Raw genomic sequence first — 16,749 nt, 5'->3', positions numbered from 1 at the left:
CAATTGATTTTTGAAAGATTTCACCGTTTTATTAAAATCTTACCAAATGAAATGCAAATAGAACATGAACGTAATTAGAAGCGAGGGCATGATAACTCGTGCATGCACTACAGCAATGCTGAAGACACCAAGCTCAAAACCCAGCTACAAAAACTCGACGTTTTAATGACGATTCATCTTGAAATATAAACCAACCTAAAACGTCGACTTTTGCTGGCTGGGATCGAATGAAACCCAAATTAGCAAAAACGTTAGAATCAATACAAAGAGCAAGTTTTGTTAGTTGCGGCGAAGTTAAAAACGATACTTGCAATCGCACATGCAGTGCTTGATAATGTTTCAAAAATACAAAGTCAATTGTTGTGTCGTGACGGTTGCACAATTCGTCATTTTTACATTGATTCAACGCCTGCAGACGTTGAATCAATGTAAAAATGATGGATTGTGCTGTCCACTGCAAAGGTTTTGAAACAGAAGAGAACGAAAAAGTTCAATAACTTCAAATGAACTAAGAAACAACAGATGTACAGAAACAAAAACCTATCTCTACAAAGAAGCGCAGTACCATTTGACCACACAATTGACTAAGTACAAAACATATAATTCCAAGAACATAACGTCGGTGAAGTAAGAAGCAAGCGTTAAACCCAGTCAGCAAATAAAGTTGGTTCGATGCGAACAAGGACTGATTTACGGGTTGAAAACTGTCGCTTGTTTGCGTTATTTTGATGCAACCGCATATTGACACAACGTCAAGACGGACAATTTTCCTAAAGAACAAGATTAACATACAGTGGAGAAAGCCTTGGCTCAGTAGCACAATGCCTTTTGTGTCAGCCTCAAACGAGGCAAAACAAAACCTTCACGCAAAGATTTGTTATGTAGATTCAATGTAAATAGAGCGACATTCAGTGCGTTACATAGCTTTCAAAGTAAATACAAAGCCTTGTATGACGTAATGTAAAACAATCCATAAAACTAAGAAATGATTAAGAAAATATAAGAATTGCACAAGAAAAACAATGAAAAAAATGCGCAAACGTAGCAGAACGAATTGGTTAATTTTTTATTTTTCGATTTAAAAATTGTCCTAATAATTAATCTGGCAGTTTTTCTTTCACTAAAAAGATTTTGAGTAATAAAATAAATTTAAAGTACCGTAATGATAATTAGAGTAATAAAATATTTTAGGTCGTCCACTTAATTTGTCCAATGTCCATACAACATCAGAAAACTGCAGAGCTGAGTTTCAACACGAGTACCAACCCAGCTAAGAAAAACGTTAAGAAATGCCTTGGCGGGGGATAAAACACAAGAACATATACTTTAGGCAAGTGGCTGGCCGTCACACAGGGGTGTCGAACTGAAAACCTTCACACTTCCCAATGTAGTTGAGCGCTGTGTTGACGTCTTGGGTTATATGAGTGGGCATGCATAAAGAGACGTCGAACTCCATGTCCCGGGGGCCATGAAACACTGGAGGGATCTGGTACGAACTCCCCTGAAAGATCAACACATTATACATCAATTTCTAACAATACAATGACCAAACAGGGTCAATATGTACATAGTCAAGGTCACCAATATCCTCACTCACAATGTGGTAATGAAAGGTGTGTTATTGTATGACAACAATTTCACTTTGAATTCAAGGGATACAAAGTTTACATTTTTCATTGTGATGGTCAAAAAGTTGGCAGGTAAGAGATATAAAATACATGTTACCTGAACAGCGTAAATGGAGAATTATTTTCAGGCAAAAATGTGGACAATTTGTTTCCATTGAGCTGAGGTGCAGTCAGGCAGCATTGTAAGTGAAAGACATAAAAATACGGTATTAGCAGGTTTCATCGAGTTGTGAACACTACGGGTACTTACCCCGGGAAGCTGGGAGTACACCCCGGTGCACACGAGAATGGAACGACAGCTCTCCACTTGATGGCGCGCTTGCTGCTGTTGCGTGGCAACGGAGACACCAGCTTCAACTTGCCCCTGAAAAGTTGGAATTTCTATGAGAGATATCAGTGGTGTGGCGAGAACACTGTTTCACGTTGAAGTTTTAACAACTGCCAACGCAACATGCTCCAGCGGCAGCTTTCAAAATACAGTGTGGATATCAAAGCATCGCGACAACAGTGACCAGTGACTACAGCGCCGCGTAACTTGTTGCTTTATGAGCAAGGTAGTAACGTAATTGCAGGGGCTGTCCCAAGAACCGCCGTTAAGCAAGCACGGGGAAAGACCATTTGTTAAGTAGAAGTCACACTTGTTGAGGGCCACATTTGTTCAAACATCACATGATGCTCATGGGAGAGTTGCAAGGGCCATGTTTGGGAATTTGTTGAGCGGTAGGAAAAAAAACAAGAAAACGACTTCCCATGATATTTGAACAGCCTTGATGAATACGTCTGAGGCAATTACGAGGTTAGAGGAGGACACTTCGAATTGATTCGGCTCCAGGCGATCGTTAGATATTCACAAAGTGCACATCTCAGACCTGAATCAGTTCGAGCGAAAACCAGTAATTTGAAATAATAAGATGTCTGCGCCCGTTCATTCGACACCGCATGTCAGTGTTAGCTTTCGACCTAGAAAGCTTAAAATAATACTTCACTGGATACGCAAAAAAAAGAAAATAGAGCCGACAGGAAACCAAAACAAATGCAAATTACATTCTTACCTGTGCTTGTTTTATCTCACTATCTTGTTGCAACTGTTGTAAGTGTCTGTTGTACAAGTTGGCTCCATATATATCGGCCATAGGGTTGTCACTGGAAAGAAACAAGTTATGTAAACACCGTGCACTATTCGTTCCAAACAGACCGAAGCCATGCTGGTTGTCATATTTTATCGTTGATGGTCGAATGCATATCTTCAGATGAGGGTTGCCAAAAGGTTCAAAAATATCTGCTTCTTAATATAATCCGACAAACCTCAAAACGTCGATGTTTATTTGAGCAGTACGCAATGCATCAAGAAAAAAAATGCTGCTACCCAGACCGCAAAATCCGTCATTTTTACATTGTTTGTCGTATCCAAGCTTACACCCGGTGGTTGAAGATTTAGATTAAGTGGACTGGAAGGCAAGGAAGCCAATCTTCGTGTCCACCTTCAGGCATGCCTTTAAGTGATTGATTAAATCTTTATCCTCGGACTGAGAAAGCTTCTTGCAGAGCTTAATCCTGGCAGTTTCGCATACTTGTAGAGGCTATGATTCCTATGAATCACTGACGCAGGCCCGGTCACCGAGATTGACAGAGTGAAGTTTCCGATTGTTAAAGTCTTGTTTCCGGGGAACTATTCCATCCATTAGATACCGCTGAATGGAGAGCAGTCCTTATCGAGCGTTGCTCAAGCGCACACCCCGAGAGTCGAACCAGCGCCGCTTGATTTTGAAGCTTCTTCGTTCCAGAAGTCACGCGCTAACCAACTGAGCTATTGGGACGGACGTAAGTGTCCTGCCAGAGATACAGCCGCATGCTCTTGAACAGTGTCGAACCGGCGCCCTTTCGATTGCCGTTCCAGGACTCTCACCACTCGGCTATGCAGCTGACACGTTGACACGAGACGTTGAATCAATGTAAAAATGACGGCTTTTGCTGTCTTGGTATGACAATCAGATCACAACAACCTACCCGATAGCGTAAAGAGTTTTTATGCTGGAATTGAGTCCAATTTCGGCAGCTTGGCGCACTATTAACTTCTCGGCGTAGTGGTATGTTGTTTCACTGGGTTTTCCCATTAACGCCGTGTACCTCAAGGGCCTCCCCACAAGTCTTTTAAACACGCTTTCCAGGCAATGCAGGAAAGTCCCGTGACCAAACCTGCAAAAGTAAAATAATTTAAAAAAATTTATTCCAAAAAACTATTTTTACGCACCGGCACAGATTACAGTAAAAAAAAGCTTTGTAATATTCAACTCTGGTTTACGTGGTAACTCTGCGGTTCTACTGTGTTTCCGCAATAGTTTTGTGGAACACACACAACAGTGTTGACAAAATAACTTTTATTGAAAGATCTTTTTCATTATACGACACAGCCACGCAACAAAGGCTCCAAACGACACTAACTATACAAAAAATCAATAGACTTGGTGGATGTTAATGCGTCCATATCGATTACAACCAACTTTATTTACGATCTTGTGCTAGGAAAGCAAACCACAACTGCATTTGAAAAAGATTTTCTGACAACAAAAGAATCCAGGATTACTGAGCACTGTGTTGTGAAGACTTTAAAAAGTAACTTTTGGCTGTTTATAAAAAATCGAAACGGCCTGAAACCACGAGGGCACGGCTAGCCTATAATACACACCTGGCCCAACCCGCTCATCGCTCAATGCTTGCTGAGTTCACCAAAGACATAAGGAATTCGGTTGGAGAAAAAAAATTGTAAATTTATGTGGTAGCATCATTGTTAAGCCGGCATTTCAACTCAGTTTTAGAGACCTTTCAAGCGTTTTAAGTTACACAGGCCTGTATGAGGGTAGGCTTGTCACACAAACAAGGGAATTCCCATCCCTATAAAGGAATGCTGTATATAGACCAGGCTTGTAATGAGAGCTTTGAGCGGTACAAGTGGATGAAAATTCCAGTTTTCACGTTGAATTAACATTGGAAAACATTTAATCGATGTCAAAACGTTGAAGTGGTTTCAATTTAGAACAACTACAAACAAATCATCCCATAGTGAAATGACGTTTAATAACATTGTTTTGTGATTTAAAACGACGAAAGAAAAAACCGTGAACCAATAGATGTAAACTCGACAAGGATAAACTCTTCTTCGTCGTATGAGCTGTTCTTCTGGACTATATGTTTGGGCATGATGTCATCAGCCACTCGACAGTTTCGTCATCCAGGGCCTTCAGTCCAAGCGCTCCATGTGGTGGTTGATGGATTGGGCAGTCATGGACGACATGATCTACTGTCTGGTCTGTGGCGCCACACTCGCATCCCGGTGAGGGAGCCAGGCCCCATTTGCACATGTCTGAACGAAAGCGACCGACGCCGGTTCGTAGGCGGTTAAGCCGGACCCACGCAAGTCTTGCGAGGGACATTCCCGGAGGGTGGGGATCGACGTCGGGTAGGAAATCACGGAGTCGGGAGGTGTTGTTTTGCCACTCCATGTTCCATGTGTAGTTCGTCCAGTGTGCCGCACTTATTCCAAGATCTTCAACGTTGTTCAGAAGCTGTCGTGCGGCGGGCACAAATGGGCGTCTTGATTTCAGTCGCTGCTGTCCTCCAGGTAGGCGCTGGAATGTACTGTGGAGGAGGTGGTCGGGGTCCAGTGCACGACGAGCAAGGGAAATCATGGCTCCTTTACGGCGAAGCTCAGCAGGTTGGATGCCTGCAAGGATGGGAAGGCAGTCCGTTGGAGTGGGACGCAGGCATCCAGTCACAGTGCGTAGTGCGTCATTGATGGCGGTGTCAATGTGGCGGGTGTGAGAGCTGCGGCACCACACTGGTGCGCAGTACTCAGCGGTAGAATGGACAAGGGCCAAGGTAGCTGTGCGAAGGGTTTTCGCATCAGCTCCCCAGCCGGAACCCGCCAGCCGCCTCAAAAGTGCAACGCGCGCAGATAGTTTTTTGCGCAGTGACTCCAGGTGTCGTCGGTACGTGAGTGACCTGTCCAGGGTTACGCCGAGGTAGGTGGGTTCGGCGCAGTAGGGGAGGTGTTCGTCATCGGTGGTAATGTTGATCTCACGTTTTGCTTCCTTGTTGTTTAGGTGGAAGGCCGCCGACACTGTCTTTGCCTTGCTGAGCTGTAGCTTCCATTTCTGGAGATATGTTGATATAGTTGACATGTCCTGGCTTAGGTTCCTCTCCATTGACTGCCAATCTCCGGCTGGATGCAGGAGAGCCAGATCGTCTGCATAAGCATACTTCCTGGAGATGGTGTCAGGCAGGTCATAGATGTAAGTGTTAAAGAGGAGGGGAGCCAGGACAGAGCCCTGTGGGACGCCGTTCCTGAGTCGACGTAGTCTACTTCGTCGGCCGCTACCGGTGGAAAGGGTAAAGCTGCGGTTTTGCACAAGTTCCATAATCATATGGACCATGTGCCTGTCAGGAAGGAGACGGAGTAGTTTGCAGGTAAGGCCGCTGTGCCATACAGTGTCGTAGGCAGCCGTGAGATCGACAAACACGGCGCCAGCCTTCTTTTTTGCCGAGAAGCTGTCCTCGATGTCTTGGGTCATCAAGGTGACCTGGTCTACAGTTGATCTTCCGTGGCGAAAGCCGGCTTGTTCCCGAGGGAGCTGAGGGTCTATTATCGGTTCGACACGGGCGTAGATAAGTCTTTCGAGTATCTTGAAGGGGATACAGAGCAGAGAGATGGGGCGGTAGCTCTTCGGATCCCCTGGGGGCTTCTTCGGCTTTGGGACTGCAACCACTAGGGCTCTTCTCCAGATTCTTGGGATGCGCAGGTGACGCAAGCAGCAGGAAAGGAATTCTTTTAACCAGGACCTCATAGAGGGGGCAGCTTGGAGTATTAGTTCCGGGCATAGGTGGTCAAGGCCCGGGGATTTGCCTGGCTTTAGGTGCTGGAGGGCGGAGGCAAATTCTTCTGGGGTAAACTCACCAGAGATGTTGCCCTCGACAGGTGTTGGGACCTTCCAGAGGTCCGTCATTTCCTTGAGGACGGACTTGTCTGATTCACGGTCTCTCGTTCTGTGCACTCCATTTTTCACAAGTTGTGAGGCGATGGCATTTGCTGAAATGGGGCATTGGCGACGAGAGGCACGTGATCTGCCAGTGAGGTTGTTGAGTGTACTCCAAGCTGTGCGGCTGGAGTGCGTGAAGTCGATTGAGTCTATGGCTTCTGTCCAGCGCTTCTTCCTCTTTGAATCCAATCTTGCCAGCAGGGCTGTTGCTGAGTTGGTGGTGGCGGTACCCTGGGGGGAACGGAGGAAGTCGCGGTAAAGCCTGTCGCACTCCACATCCCAGCAAGGTATGTAGTTTTTCCGTCGACCTCGCGGGATGGAGTCTTTTGCCGCAGATATGATTGCATCACAGAAGTCCTGGTAGGCTTCATCCACTTTGATGGTGTGTGGGGATGGGAGGTACTGCGTAGCTTCGTTTGTGAGGAAGCTGTAGTATTCCCAGTCGGCCTTTCTGAAGTTCCATCGCTTGACAGGCTTGCTCGGAATAGGTGTGGCAAGCAAGGGGGCCGTGATTAGCGAGGGTCGGTGTTGAGACCTTGGGAACTTCTCTAACACACGTCTGTCCGGCTGGCGATCATCGGGGTCATCACTTGCGAAAGCCAGGTCTGGGTTCGTGCCAGTGTTCCAACGACCGGAGTGGAAGCTCGGTGCGCCCTTAGGATCGTGTAAGAGGGCGAGGTTGTTGTTGGTTGCCCAAGCGGCCAGACTATCTCCGTCGTTGTTGATGGAGTTGTATCCCCAGTCAGTGTGGTGGCAGTTAAAATCGCCAGCATAGAGGCTGGGGTGGGGGAACACTGGGATGGCTGTTGATGTTATCCGCGAAGGTGGGGGCTTGTAGACATTGACGATGTTGTAGCCTGCTACATCTACACAAAGCCACTCGATCTCCGATTGAGCTTGGGATTGGTCAACCAAGGACCAGCTCAGCCGGTCATGGACAAACGTGGCGAGGCCGTGTTTCCTGCTGCAGGTTGCGCCTGCGAGTGTGAAGTTGGTTATTACCAACTTACCCACAGATGTACAGTGAGTCTCCTGGAGGAGGATGATGAGGGCTTGATGCTTGGTGGCCAGGTGCTCGATGATGTTGAGCTTGCTGGCCGTGATGCCCTCGGTGTTCAGCTGCAGTACGGTGGGTCGTCGGTACTTTTCGACAGTGCGAGCACTGCCGTGCCCTGAAAAGGGCATTTTCCTACCCACCCTGCGCTGAACAGTCTCATTAGCTCTTGTTTGACAAGCTTCGTTTCGCATACGTATTTTGTATAATTTCGTATGTTACTGACGGGGGGGACCACGTGAAGGTGCTTGTCTTCCTCCCCAGGATAAACTCTAAGTCAGGGGTTCCCAACCTTTTTTACACCGTGGCCCCTTTTGAAAATTTTGAAAAATCAATGGCCCCCCTATTTTTTTCAACCTTTTGAAAAAATTAAGAAACGTCATTTTAAGTTATTTTGGCAGCCGATTGTAGCATCGAATAGACAGCGATAGACACGTGTTTCGCCCATGAGGCTGGGCTCATCAGTATCGCACCGTATTCTTGCCACTTGAGTAATCGACGTCATTTTAATTAAAAAACTTGTTTATACAGTAACCGGTAGTTAGAATGATAAAATGATATAAATACAAGATACAATAAACATGATAGTACATTAATTAGTTATTATTATTGCATATGCAGTTAATGCAATGGTTGAGCTTGTTTTTTCTCTGACAATGTCTTAATTGCTGGTTTGGTGGCACTGGAAAGAGCAAGCCGCATGTCATGTTGAATATCCAAGACACTGCGCTGTTTTGTCTTCAGAAGTAATATTGTTGAAAACCCACATTCACAAAGATATGTTGATGGGAGGCAACAGCAATGGCATGACAATTTCATTAAGCTTAGGGCTAGGGGTGTTCAATTTCGATTTTCGATTCGATTTCGATTATGGTGATATTCGAAATTCGTTTTTCGTATCGGACATATTCGAAATTATAACCGCCCTTTCGGCTGAACGCGGTTGAAAGTAACGCGAGTGGCGCGAAATCTGTCTTGTCGCATTTTGCAAGCGAAAAAAGACTTCGACGCATGCGCATCGTCGATCACGTGACTATCACACGCTCTCGCGGGTCCAACGGCCAGTCCTGCACCAGGGATGCCAGGTTGGCATTTTTAATGCCAAATTTCTCAAGAATGAAGATAGCTAGGTTGTGCAATAGCAGAAAGTGTAGGGTGAGCTTTATCGCAGTTTTATCCATTTTTTACCGAATCCATAGACGCCTAAGCCGTGGAAGCAGGGCCGTAGCCAGACCGCAGAGCAAGGGGGGCAACTTTTTTTTAGGGGGGCCCGAAAAAATTTAAATTGGCAAAATCATTATAATTGAAGCTGTTGCTCGAGAATGTTGAGATTTTGCCAAGGGGGGAGCGAATTTTTTTCTAGGGGGGGGCGAGGCCCCCCCTGGCCCCCGGCTGGCTGCGGGCCTGCGGAACTTTTTATGCTGTATTGATACATAAAACAATAGATGAACTAGCGATCGGCAGCAGGAAAACACTTTTTGAATGCAAACCGCAACAGCTTCGCGATAAATAATCACTAGAACGAGTTGCGATGCTACAATCCAACACCAGACAACAAAATCTGTCATTTTTACATTGATTTAATGTCTGCAGACTTTGAATCAATCTAAAAATGACTGATTTGCTGCCTGGGACATAGCAAAAATCTACCATTTTGTGTCGATTCAATGTCATCAGATGTTGAATGCACCCAAAAACAACATAATTTGCTACGTAGACGGAGCGTGCGTTTAGCTTTACGCGCTTGCAAACATACTCGATGTCGCTTTCGGGTCGAAACCTCTGCACTCTGCAGTGAAATGTCGCGGCAGTGAATCGCTCGATGTGAAAATGAACTTGAAGTGTTTGGGATCCCAGCGACCTCGGCTCCAGCGGAGCGATCGTTTTCAAAAGCTGGCCTGACCGTCACGAAACTGAGATCCCTACTGACGGGTGAACATGTCGATCAGCTTGTGTTCATAAACACCAACATGGGCCTGGAGCTGTAGACGTTATTTTGTGTTCTTTCTTTTCTTGGCTTTTTTCGCGTTTTCTAGCGAATTTTCATGTCGTTTCTTTCAATAAAATCACATTTTGCAGTTTGGTGAATAGTTGTGATATTCGAAATCGAAATTCGAAAATCGAAAATAAACTGAATTTCGAATTTCGAATATTCAAATAATCGAAATTGAACACCCCTACTTAGGGCACAATTTGCTTAGTTTTGCCCAAAATGTGGTCAAACTATCTTTCTCAAAGCTCAATCGGGTTTCCGTCTCTTCTTGCAACTTGAAGAGCTCGCTTTGAGCACCAAGATTTGGACAAAATGTACTAGTATTTTTATTAAATTTTAATTTATTTCTTTTGTTATATAGTGTTGGAGTGGACTTAGAGATAATATATAAAAAAATGATTATTTTTGAAATTTTTTCATGGCTCCCTTGAAAAAGGCTCATGGCCCACTAGGGGGCCATGGCCCCCAGGTTGGGAACCCCTGCTCTAAGTGGCGCCTTAGTTCTAATGCCTTCTATATAAATAGATTTCGCAAAGATGACAAGGGTGCTTGGTTACGTTTTCGATGCCAAGCGGACACGGCCACAATTTCAACCAATCAGAAGTGCGACGCCCACTTATCTCTGGTAACGCCCACCAAGAGAACACGCTCAAGCGTGACGTGTGCAACGCAAACTAACTTTAAATGAAGATGTTACTTATTACTTTTTGAATAATGAATTATAAATGTAAATTATATATATTTAACGCGTTCATGTAAGGTTCTTAATATTATAATGATAGCCAAATTCTTTTCATTACAGCCTTTAATTAGCTCATTGTGCATCTGATTAAGACTGTTACACTATAACTACGCCGATCATGCACGTTATATCAGCCGCTAAAGTTTTGAAATACTATTGTTATGATATGCAAAAGAGGAAACGACCTCAAGAAGGATGTGGCTAATTTATCTTGAAGAGAAAGAACGTACATCTCGCAGAATTAAAAACAACCAAACGAATCAATTGTCTTGACAGACATCAACCCAAAAAGATGATTTTATAAAAAAAAATAGTAAGGAAGCACTTCTTAATCTTATAAAAAGATTTTGTACGCTTTCAAATAACAATTTTTGACTTAAAGAACATACCCAAGACTGCAAATCAGTCAATTTTTACTTTAATGCCTGAAAATGCAAAAAATATAAAATCAATGTAAAAAAAATGGTCTACTGGCGAGGGAGTTTCCAACAAGCCACAAACCAGTCAGCAAAATTGGTCCTTTTTACAACGATTCAACGCTAGCAGACGTTGAATCAATGTAAAAAAAAAAACAATTTTGGCAACTGGAAACTTTATTGTTGAGACAGTATCTGCTTGATCTTGTGAAGAATTCTTACATGCAAATCACAAGGTTCAAGTTTATTCAAAGGAAAGCAAAGAGCTGGTGGCGGAAATGACGTAAGCATGACAACAGTCATTGTGGGAAATGCAGTGGCTGTCATTGTGAGGATAGCCTAGCACACTTGCGTGACAAGAATGGCTTTGAATGACCCGAGGCCAATGTTGGAACTCATTTTACCTTGAGTTTGTTTGGACAATAAATGCACTAATGCACGTAGAGCACAACCATAAGCCAATTTAATCTGCAGAAATGTAGCTGCAAATATTGTAGTGACCTTGAGAGCGTGATCGTCACGCTTCAGTGACCAACAGTTCTAGTGTGAAGAGTTATCTTGAAAGTACTTGAGCGGAAAATGGCACAACAGAAAGAAAGCAGCATCTGACCTGACAAACTTTAAACGTCTTTAGACGTTGATTTAACAAAAACGTAACTTTGACGTTAAATTCTTACTTAAACTACTGTTGATGTTAAGTTTCTGGAAAACAAACACGGTTAAATTTTGTCCTGGATGCCAATAGCAACTAAGATTCAAAACAAGCACCTAAGCTCAGAAAATAAACAGCTGATATCAAACGCAACACAATTGAGAAACCAAAGAATCAACTCGAAACTTTATGAAAATTCCATGACGTATGATGGCCATGTAAAACGTCATCGCAAATATCGGAAAACGTCACAACGCTCACAAGATGCATCACGTGAGGGGAATTTTAGCTGTCAGAAGATAACGCAGCCAGTTTTATTTACTGAATCAAAAAAACAACTTGAGAATAACTTCACTTCGCGCAACTTATTTTTCCCAAATACTTAAAAAACTTAACAAATTTAAGAAAGTTTCTCCAAACTAAAGTGTGACGTCACACATTTACGGTGCATTTCTGACTCCTGACCAACAAAGTACACGTCGAAGCGTGATGAATTATTAACTAACCATGACGAAAAAATAAGAATTTCCATATACCAGTGACAAAAATGACAACTAAGAACGCAAACATTGCCTGTTCAGTTGGTTGCTAAACTAGAGCTGTGACAGAAAAATGGAACATTTTCATGTTTCAATACTCAAGTTAAAGTCAAAACTTAAGGTTTCTGAACAAATAAAATGATCGGTATCTCATTCTATCCTAGTTGTTCAGAAACAGAATATTTCCACGGTACCTTGGCATGCGGCTCTCCGACATCCATACAAGGTCCATGTTGCAGGCAAGGATGGGAAGGTGCTTCTCATTGTTGGCAAACTCACAAATGGGATCAGTTAGCTTCCCGTTGGTGAGGAGAACATCGATGATCAACTGGAGGTTGGTCTCCCAACGGACTGGTTCACCAAACAAGACAATGGCGTCGATCTTCGGGAAGTTTTCAGCTACATAGGCGGGAGGCTGGCGATAACAATAATGTGTGCTATGATTAAAGTCGCTATATTCATCAAATTTATTTACCACGCTCAGTGTGTTACAATGTACATAGTTTCAATGCAGCTTGAGTGTTATATTGCTCAACAATCTACATCTATTTCCCAAATGCTAAGTGTAGAGTGGAGATAAAGTTTGGTACCATTTTCAAAAGGTTTTTGGTTCGATAGGAGAGGGTACCGAACCCATGTCTACTGATACCAACACAGAGGTGTGCACTATATCCAGCCCACCAAACCAGTTGTTTTGTTTTCGAAGCACTTGATAAAACTAACCGTGTTATTGCTTTACCAGATGTTTTAATCATCAAGACATGTTTATACTTCGAAATAAATACGATATTTTATACAAATAAAACCCTATGCTATCGATGTACAAATGCAAGTAGAATGAAGTTAAACTTACTAAGAAATAAAGTTTTAAATACAATGAGGCAAACTTACTGTTCTTGGTCTTCTTGCATGGTCTACCATATCTAAGTTGGGAAATGCTTCTCGTATTTGTTCTATGGTGACTGTGTTGGTGAAACCAATCTTTTTTGCTATCTCTTCCACAGGCCCTTGGCCAGAAAGAAGTACACATTTGTTGTGATATTCTTGGAACATACGAAGTGGACTATGTGACATCATAACTGGTCCAGATGTGATCTAAGTAGTTATAATATTTTGTCGTAACATTTTGAAACTTCGTATGCAAACCTATAAATCGGTTGAGCCTAATATTGACTAAGCAGGTTATAACTACTGTGACTCAATAAACCATGTGATCCATTGTTGTTGCATTATATGTGCTAAACACAAAGCATTCCAAACATAGTTGGTTTCGTTGTAAATCTTGATCCTCGGACGGACAAAGCCTTGACAGGTTATTCCTGGTAGTTTCGCAAACTTGTTTTAGGCTTTTGACGCAGGGTCGGTTACCGAGATTGACAGAGTGAAGTTTCGGATTGTTGCCGGCAAATTATTCCATCCATTAATAGGTGCCGCTGAATGGATAGTAGTCCATAGAATGCGTTGCTCATAATGCTCAAGTGCACACCTCCAGAGTCAAACTAGCACCGTTTGATCTTGAAGCTTTTTCGTTCACAAAGTCACAAGCTAACCAACTGAGCTATCAGGATTATAGTTGAAGTTGGACTGACTACAGGCAGAAGATTGGTATGAAGGTTACCATACATATTATGTAAACATTAAATACATTGCGTCACGATGAAGAGAAATTATGCAACAAATACAATGAAACTGAACTCGGATGAGTAGCCTAGCCAAATGATTAGAATAAATATAATTGCAACATTGGGTTGCACTTACTTCAACATCTAAGATTTGAGAAAGCTGCTCAGCTTTTGTATTAGCTGATGCATTTCCAGCATTTGTCACAAAAACAGTTGGAACCCGAAACTTTCCTCGATTGTCGACTAGCTTCTTAAAAGCTTTTCTGGCTGCCGGAATTGGTTTCTTACCACGTATCAGGACACCGTCGATATCAAACAACAAACCAAACTGTGGTTCCTAATAAAAAAAAATACAAATATAGGCTCTAAACTAATTCAATGCTCCCAAATATCTCTGATAAAGAGAATTCAGATACTGATCTCCATATCAAACAAATTTTAAATGGCGAATGCAAATAAATCAAATAGTTTTAGTGCCACACATATATATATATAAGTAGTTTCACAGTATGCCACATAAAAATGGCTGATGTCCATGATGAACTTCGGTAAAAAGTTTGCCCTATTACCCTGTAGGCCTACTATATATTATAACTATAAAAACAGGCTACACAACATTAGAAGCAAAAAACTGTTCATCTATACATTTACCATATGTGTGCATTAAATTGTTATATCGTACTGCTAAACGCTGTAATATTTCATGGATTATAAACATATTGTAAAATGGAAATTTAAAACTTTAATGTCGTTCAGTTCTGTAATGGCATCCTAAAAATAAGGTTAAAATCAAACCATCTAATATTTGCATAGCTTGCAAACTAGTTGTACTTGCAATAAGAGACCAACAATAACATTCAAGATTACAGTCTAAATCAGTTGATGTTAGACTTTAGTTACCAGTATTTAAAAAGAAACATAGAAAATATATATAATTATATATATATAATATATACAAGTCAAAAAATTTGTTTCATTAAAAATTAGTATTTTGCCAAAAAAAAAAGCAGGATAGCATCATTTCTTTATTGTCAAGCCTTTATATTGATAGGCCACTCCATCGAAAAAATCTTTACACTTTTTTGAAATGCATATCTTGTGTCATATTTAATAAAATTAAGTTTTTATAGGCTAGTCACTTAAAACACCAGTTAAACACAAACATTACTTCCATTTGCATAACAATTTTAACTATTTTTTAATGAAAAAATGGTTATACAGACGAAATTGGTTAAGCGCATACGGCATAAAACTAAAAGTATCAATTGTTATATTGTATTAAAATTTAGAATCCCGTACCAAATCCTATCTAATGTTACGTAAAACTATCGATGTAAAGTATCCCACTTACAATAATATATCGCATAAGTGTATCAAAATTTGCTTCTCGTTTGCATACTTCATTCATTTAATTGTATCATTACAATGAGTTACGTGACAAACGTTTACTGGTACATATGGTAAGCAAAAGGAGACTGTTCCTTTTTTTTTGCATTATTGTCTGAATGTCTGACAGTGAAAAAATCAGCGAAAAAATCAGCTCACCAGAAATATGAAGTGAAAAAATCAGCTCACCAGACAGATGCATGCCATTAAAAGAAAAAACAAGCGACTGTAATCCTGTGCTGTGATCTCATGCGCAAAACATTGCGCCACAACGATCTAATGTTTCCGCAGTTGGACTTTGTTAAGGCGAAACAAACAAAGAAAATAATTACACTCTAACAGATCTACAAATAGTGTCATGCTAAAAACAAAGATGCAGGCAGTCAAGATTCGTCTTGTGATACATCATGGAGATCGTTAAAGATAAATGGAGTCAAACTGCCGCAGTTTGCAAGAAAATACTTTGATAGTACAACTGATTGCTGGCAATGCACTGTGCTGTATAACAAAGCACTAATAAACTCCTCCAGGTTTAATTATACTTGCAAACAGTTGTAAGATTAAACCACTGCACAGTTGTGAAGCCCAATGCAACCGAGATAGCACACGCACATTTCCATCAATAACGCCTGCTCACAATAAACCTCTTTTCTTGAGCAAATGCTTGGTTAAATGTATCAATCGAATAACCGTATCAAAACATCTTGCAAATGGCTGATACAATTAACCAAGTTCATCTGTATTGCATTGAAATATTACCTCAACAATAATATTTTTTGCAAATTAACATACCACTTAACCATTTACATACAAAATAACAGAAATGTACCTGATAAGTAGAGGTGTGAAATCTTGATGAAGACTGTAAGTTTGTTCTCCGTAAAATACAGCAACTGATTTTATAAGCTATTTTTGATGTTATTACAGTTGCGGACATTGCGTTTTTATTATATAAACAATTATTTAATTGAAATTGGTACCGGTAGGTTTGCTTTAGCAACAACCTAATGGCTGATCACTGATCTGTGATTTATAAAAAAAAAAAAAAATTATTCTTTGCTGATTTTATAACAGCACTAATAGAGAGAACTTTTATTTTGTCTGTTGCAAGAATAGTACTGTACAAATATTATGATATAAACAATACGAATAAAATAAAATACCTAAGAAATATTGCTTATCAAAAGTATAATTCCAATAAATTGATAAAGCTTTTTTTAAATGTTTAATTATGACAATAATTCACGATTTTCAAAATCTTTAAAGCACCATGCAAATTTAAGTACAAATATTTTGATTAATAGCTCGTTCAACCTCTGAAGAAAATTTGAGTGCATGGTGTGGTGTTGATACATAAACATTAGCTTATTTGTTTAGATTGTTATAACACCAAAAAGCTATTCCCTGATAAAGAACCACTGCGTACAGTTTTTGCACACTTTCCTTTCAATTTTTCAGCAATTCAAATAATGGCTACACACCAAATGCTCATCAAGTCTATCAACCAATTTTTATGTAATAAAGAACAAAATCTGCACTATTGATAAGGTAATGGACTTCAACAAAAAAATAAGTACTGTATCAGAAGCATGGGATCAAATCTTTAGACCAGTGAACTATCGGTAGCATAAAGTCAATAAGATTGGTACCGGTAGTAAACAAATATAAAATAAAAACTTGGTTC

The 16,749-nt window shown here is 41.1% G+C and overlaps 1 protein-coding gene across 1 annotated transcript; it reads right to left on the bottom strand.

Moving 5' to 3' along the window:
* Positions 1-10: 10 nt before the first annotated feature.
* On the bottom strand, positions 11-16,083 carry LOC145778428 (haloacid dehalogenase-like hydrolase domain-containing 5). The gene is made up of 8 exons (XM_082589907.1): positions 15,895-16,083; positions 13,816-14,016; positions 12,949-13,152; positions 12,252-12,472; positions 3,636-3,824; positions 2,681-2,771; positions 1,879-1,992; positions 11-1,501 (listed from the first exon to the last, which is right to left on the bottom strand). Exons 1-8 carry the CDS (start codon positions 16,000-16,002, stop codon positions 1,346-1,348), a joined length of 1,284 nt encoding a protein of 427 aa, XP_082446033.1. The 5' UTR covers positions 16,003-16,083; the 3' UTR covers positions 11-1,345.
* Between the last annotated feature and the right edge of the window lie 666 nt (positions 16,084-16,749).

The sequence above is a fragment of the Aplidium turbinatum genome, chromosome 10 (genome assembly GCF_918807975.1).
Source record: "Aplidium turbinatum chromosome 10, kaAplTurb1.1, whole genome shotgun sequence".
Lineage (NCBI taxonomy): Eukaryota > Metazoa > Chordata > Ascidiacea > Aplousobranchia > Polyclinidae > Aplidium > Aplidium turbinatum.
The sequence above is the reverse complement of the archived record's forward strand: the minus strand, read 5'-3'. Positions and strand labels throughout refer to the sequence as shown.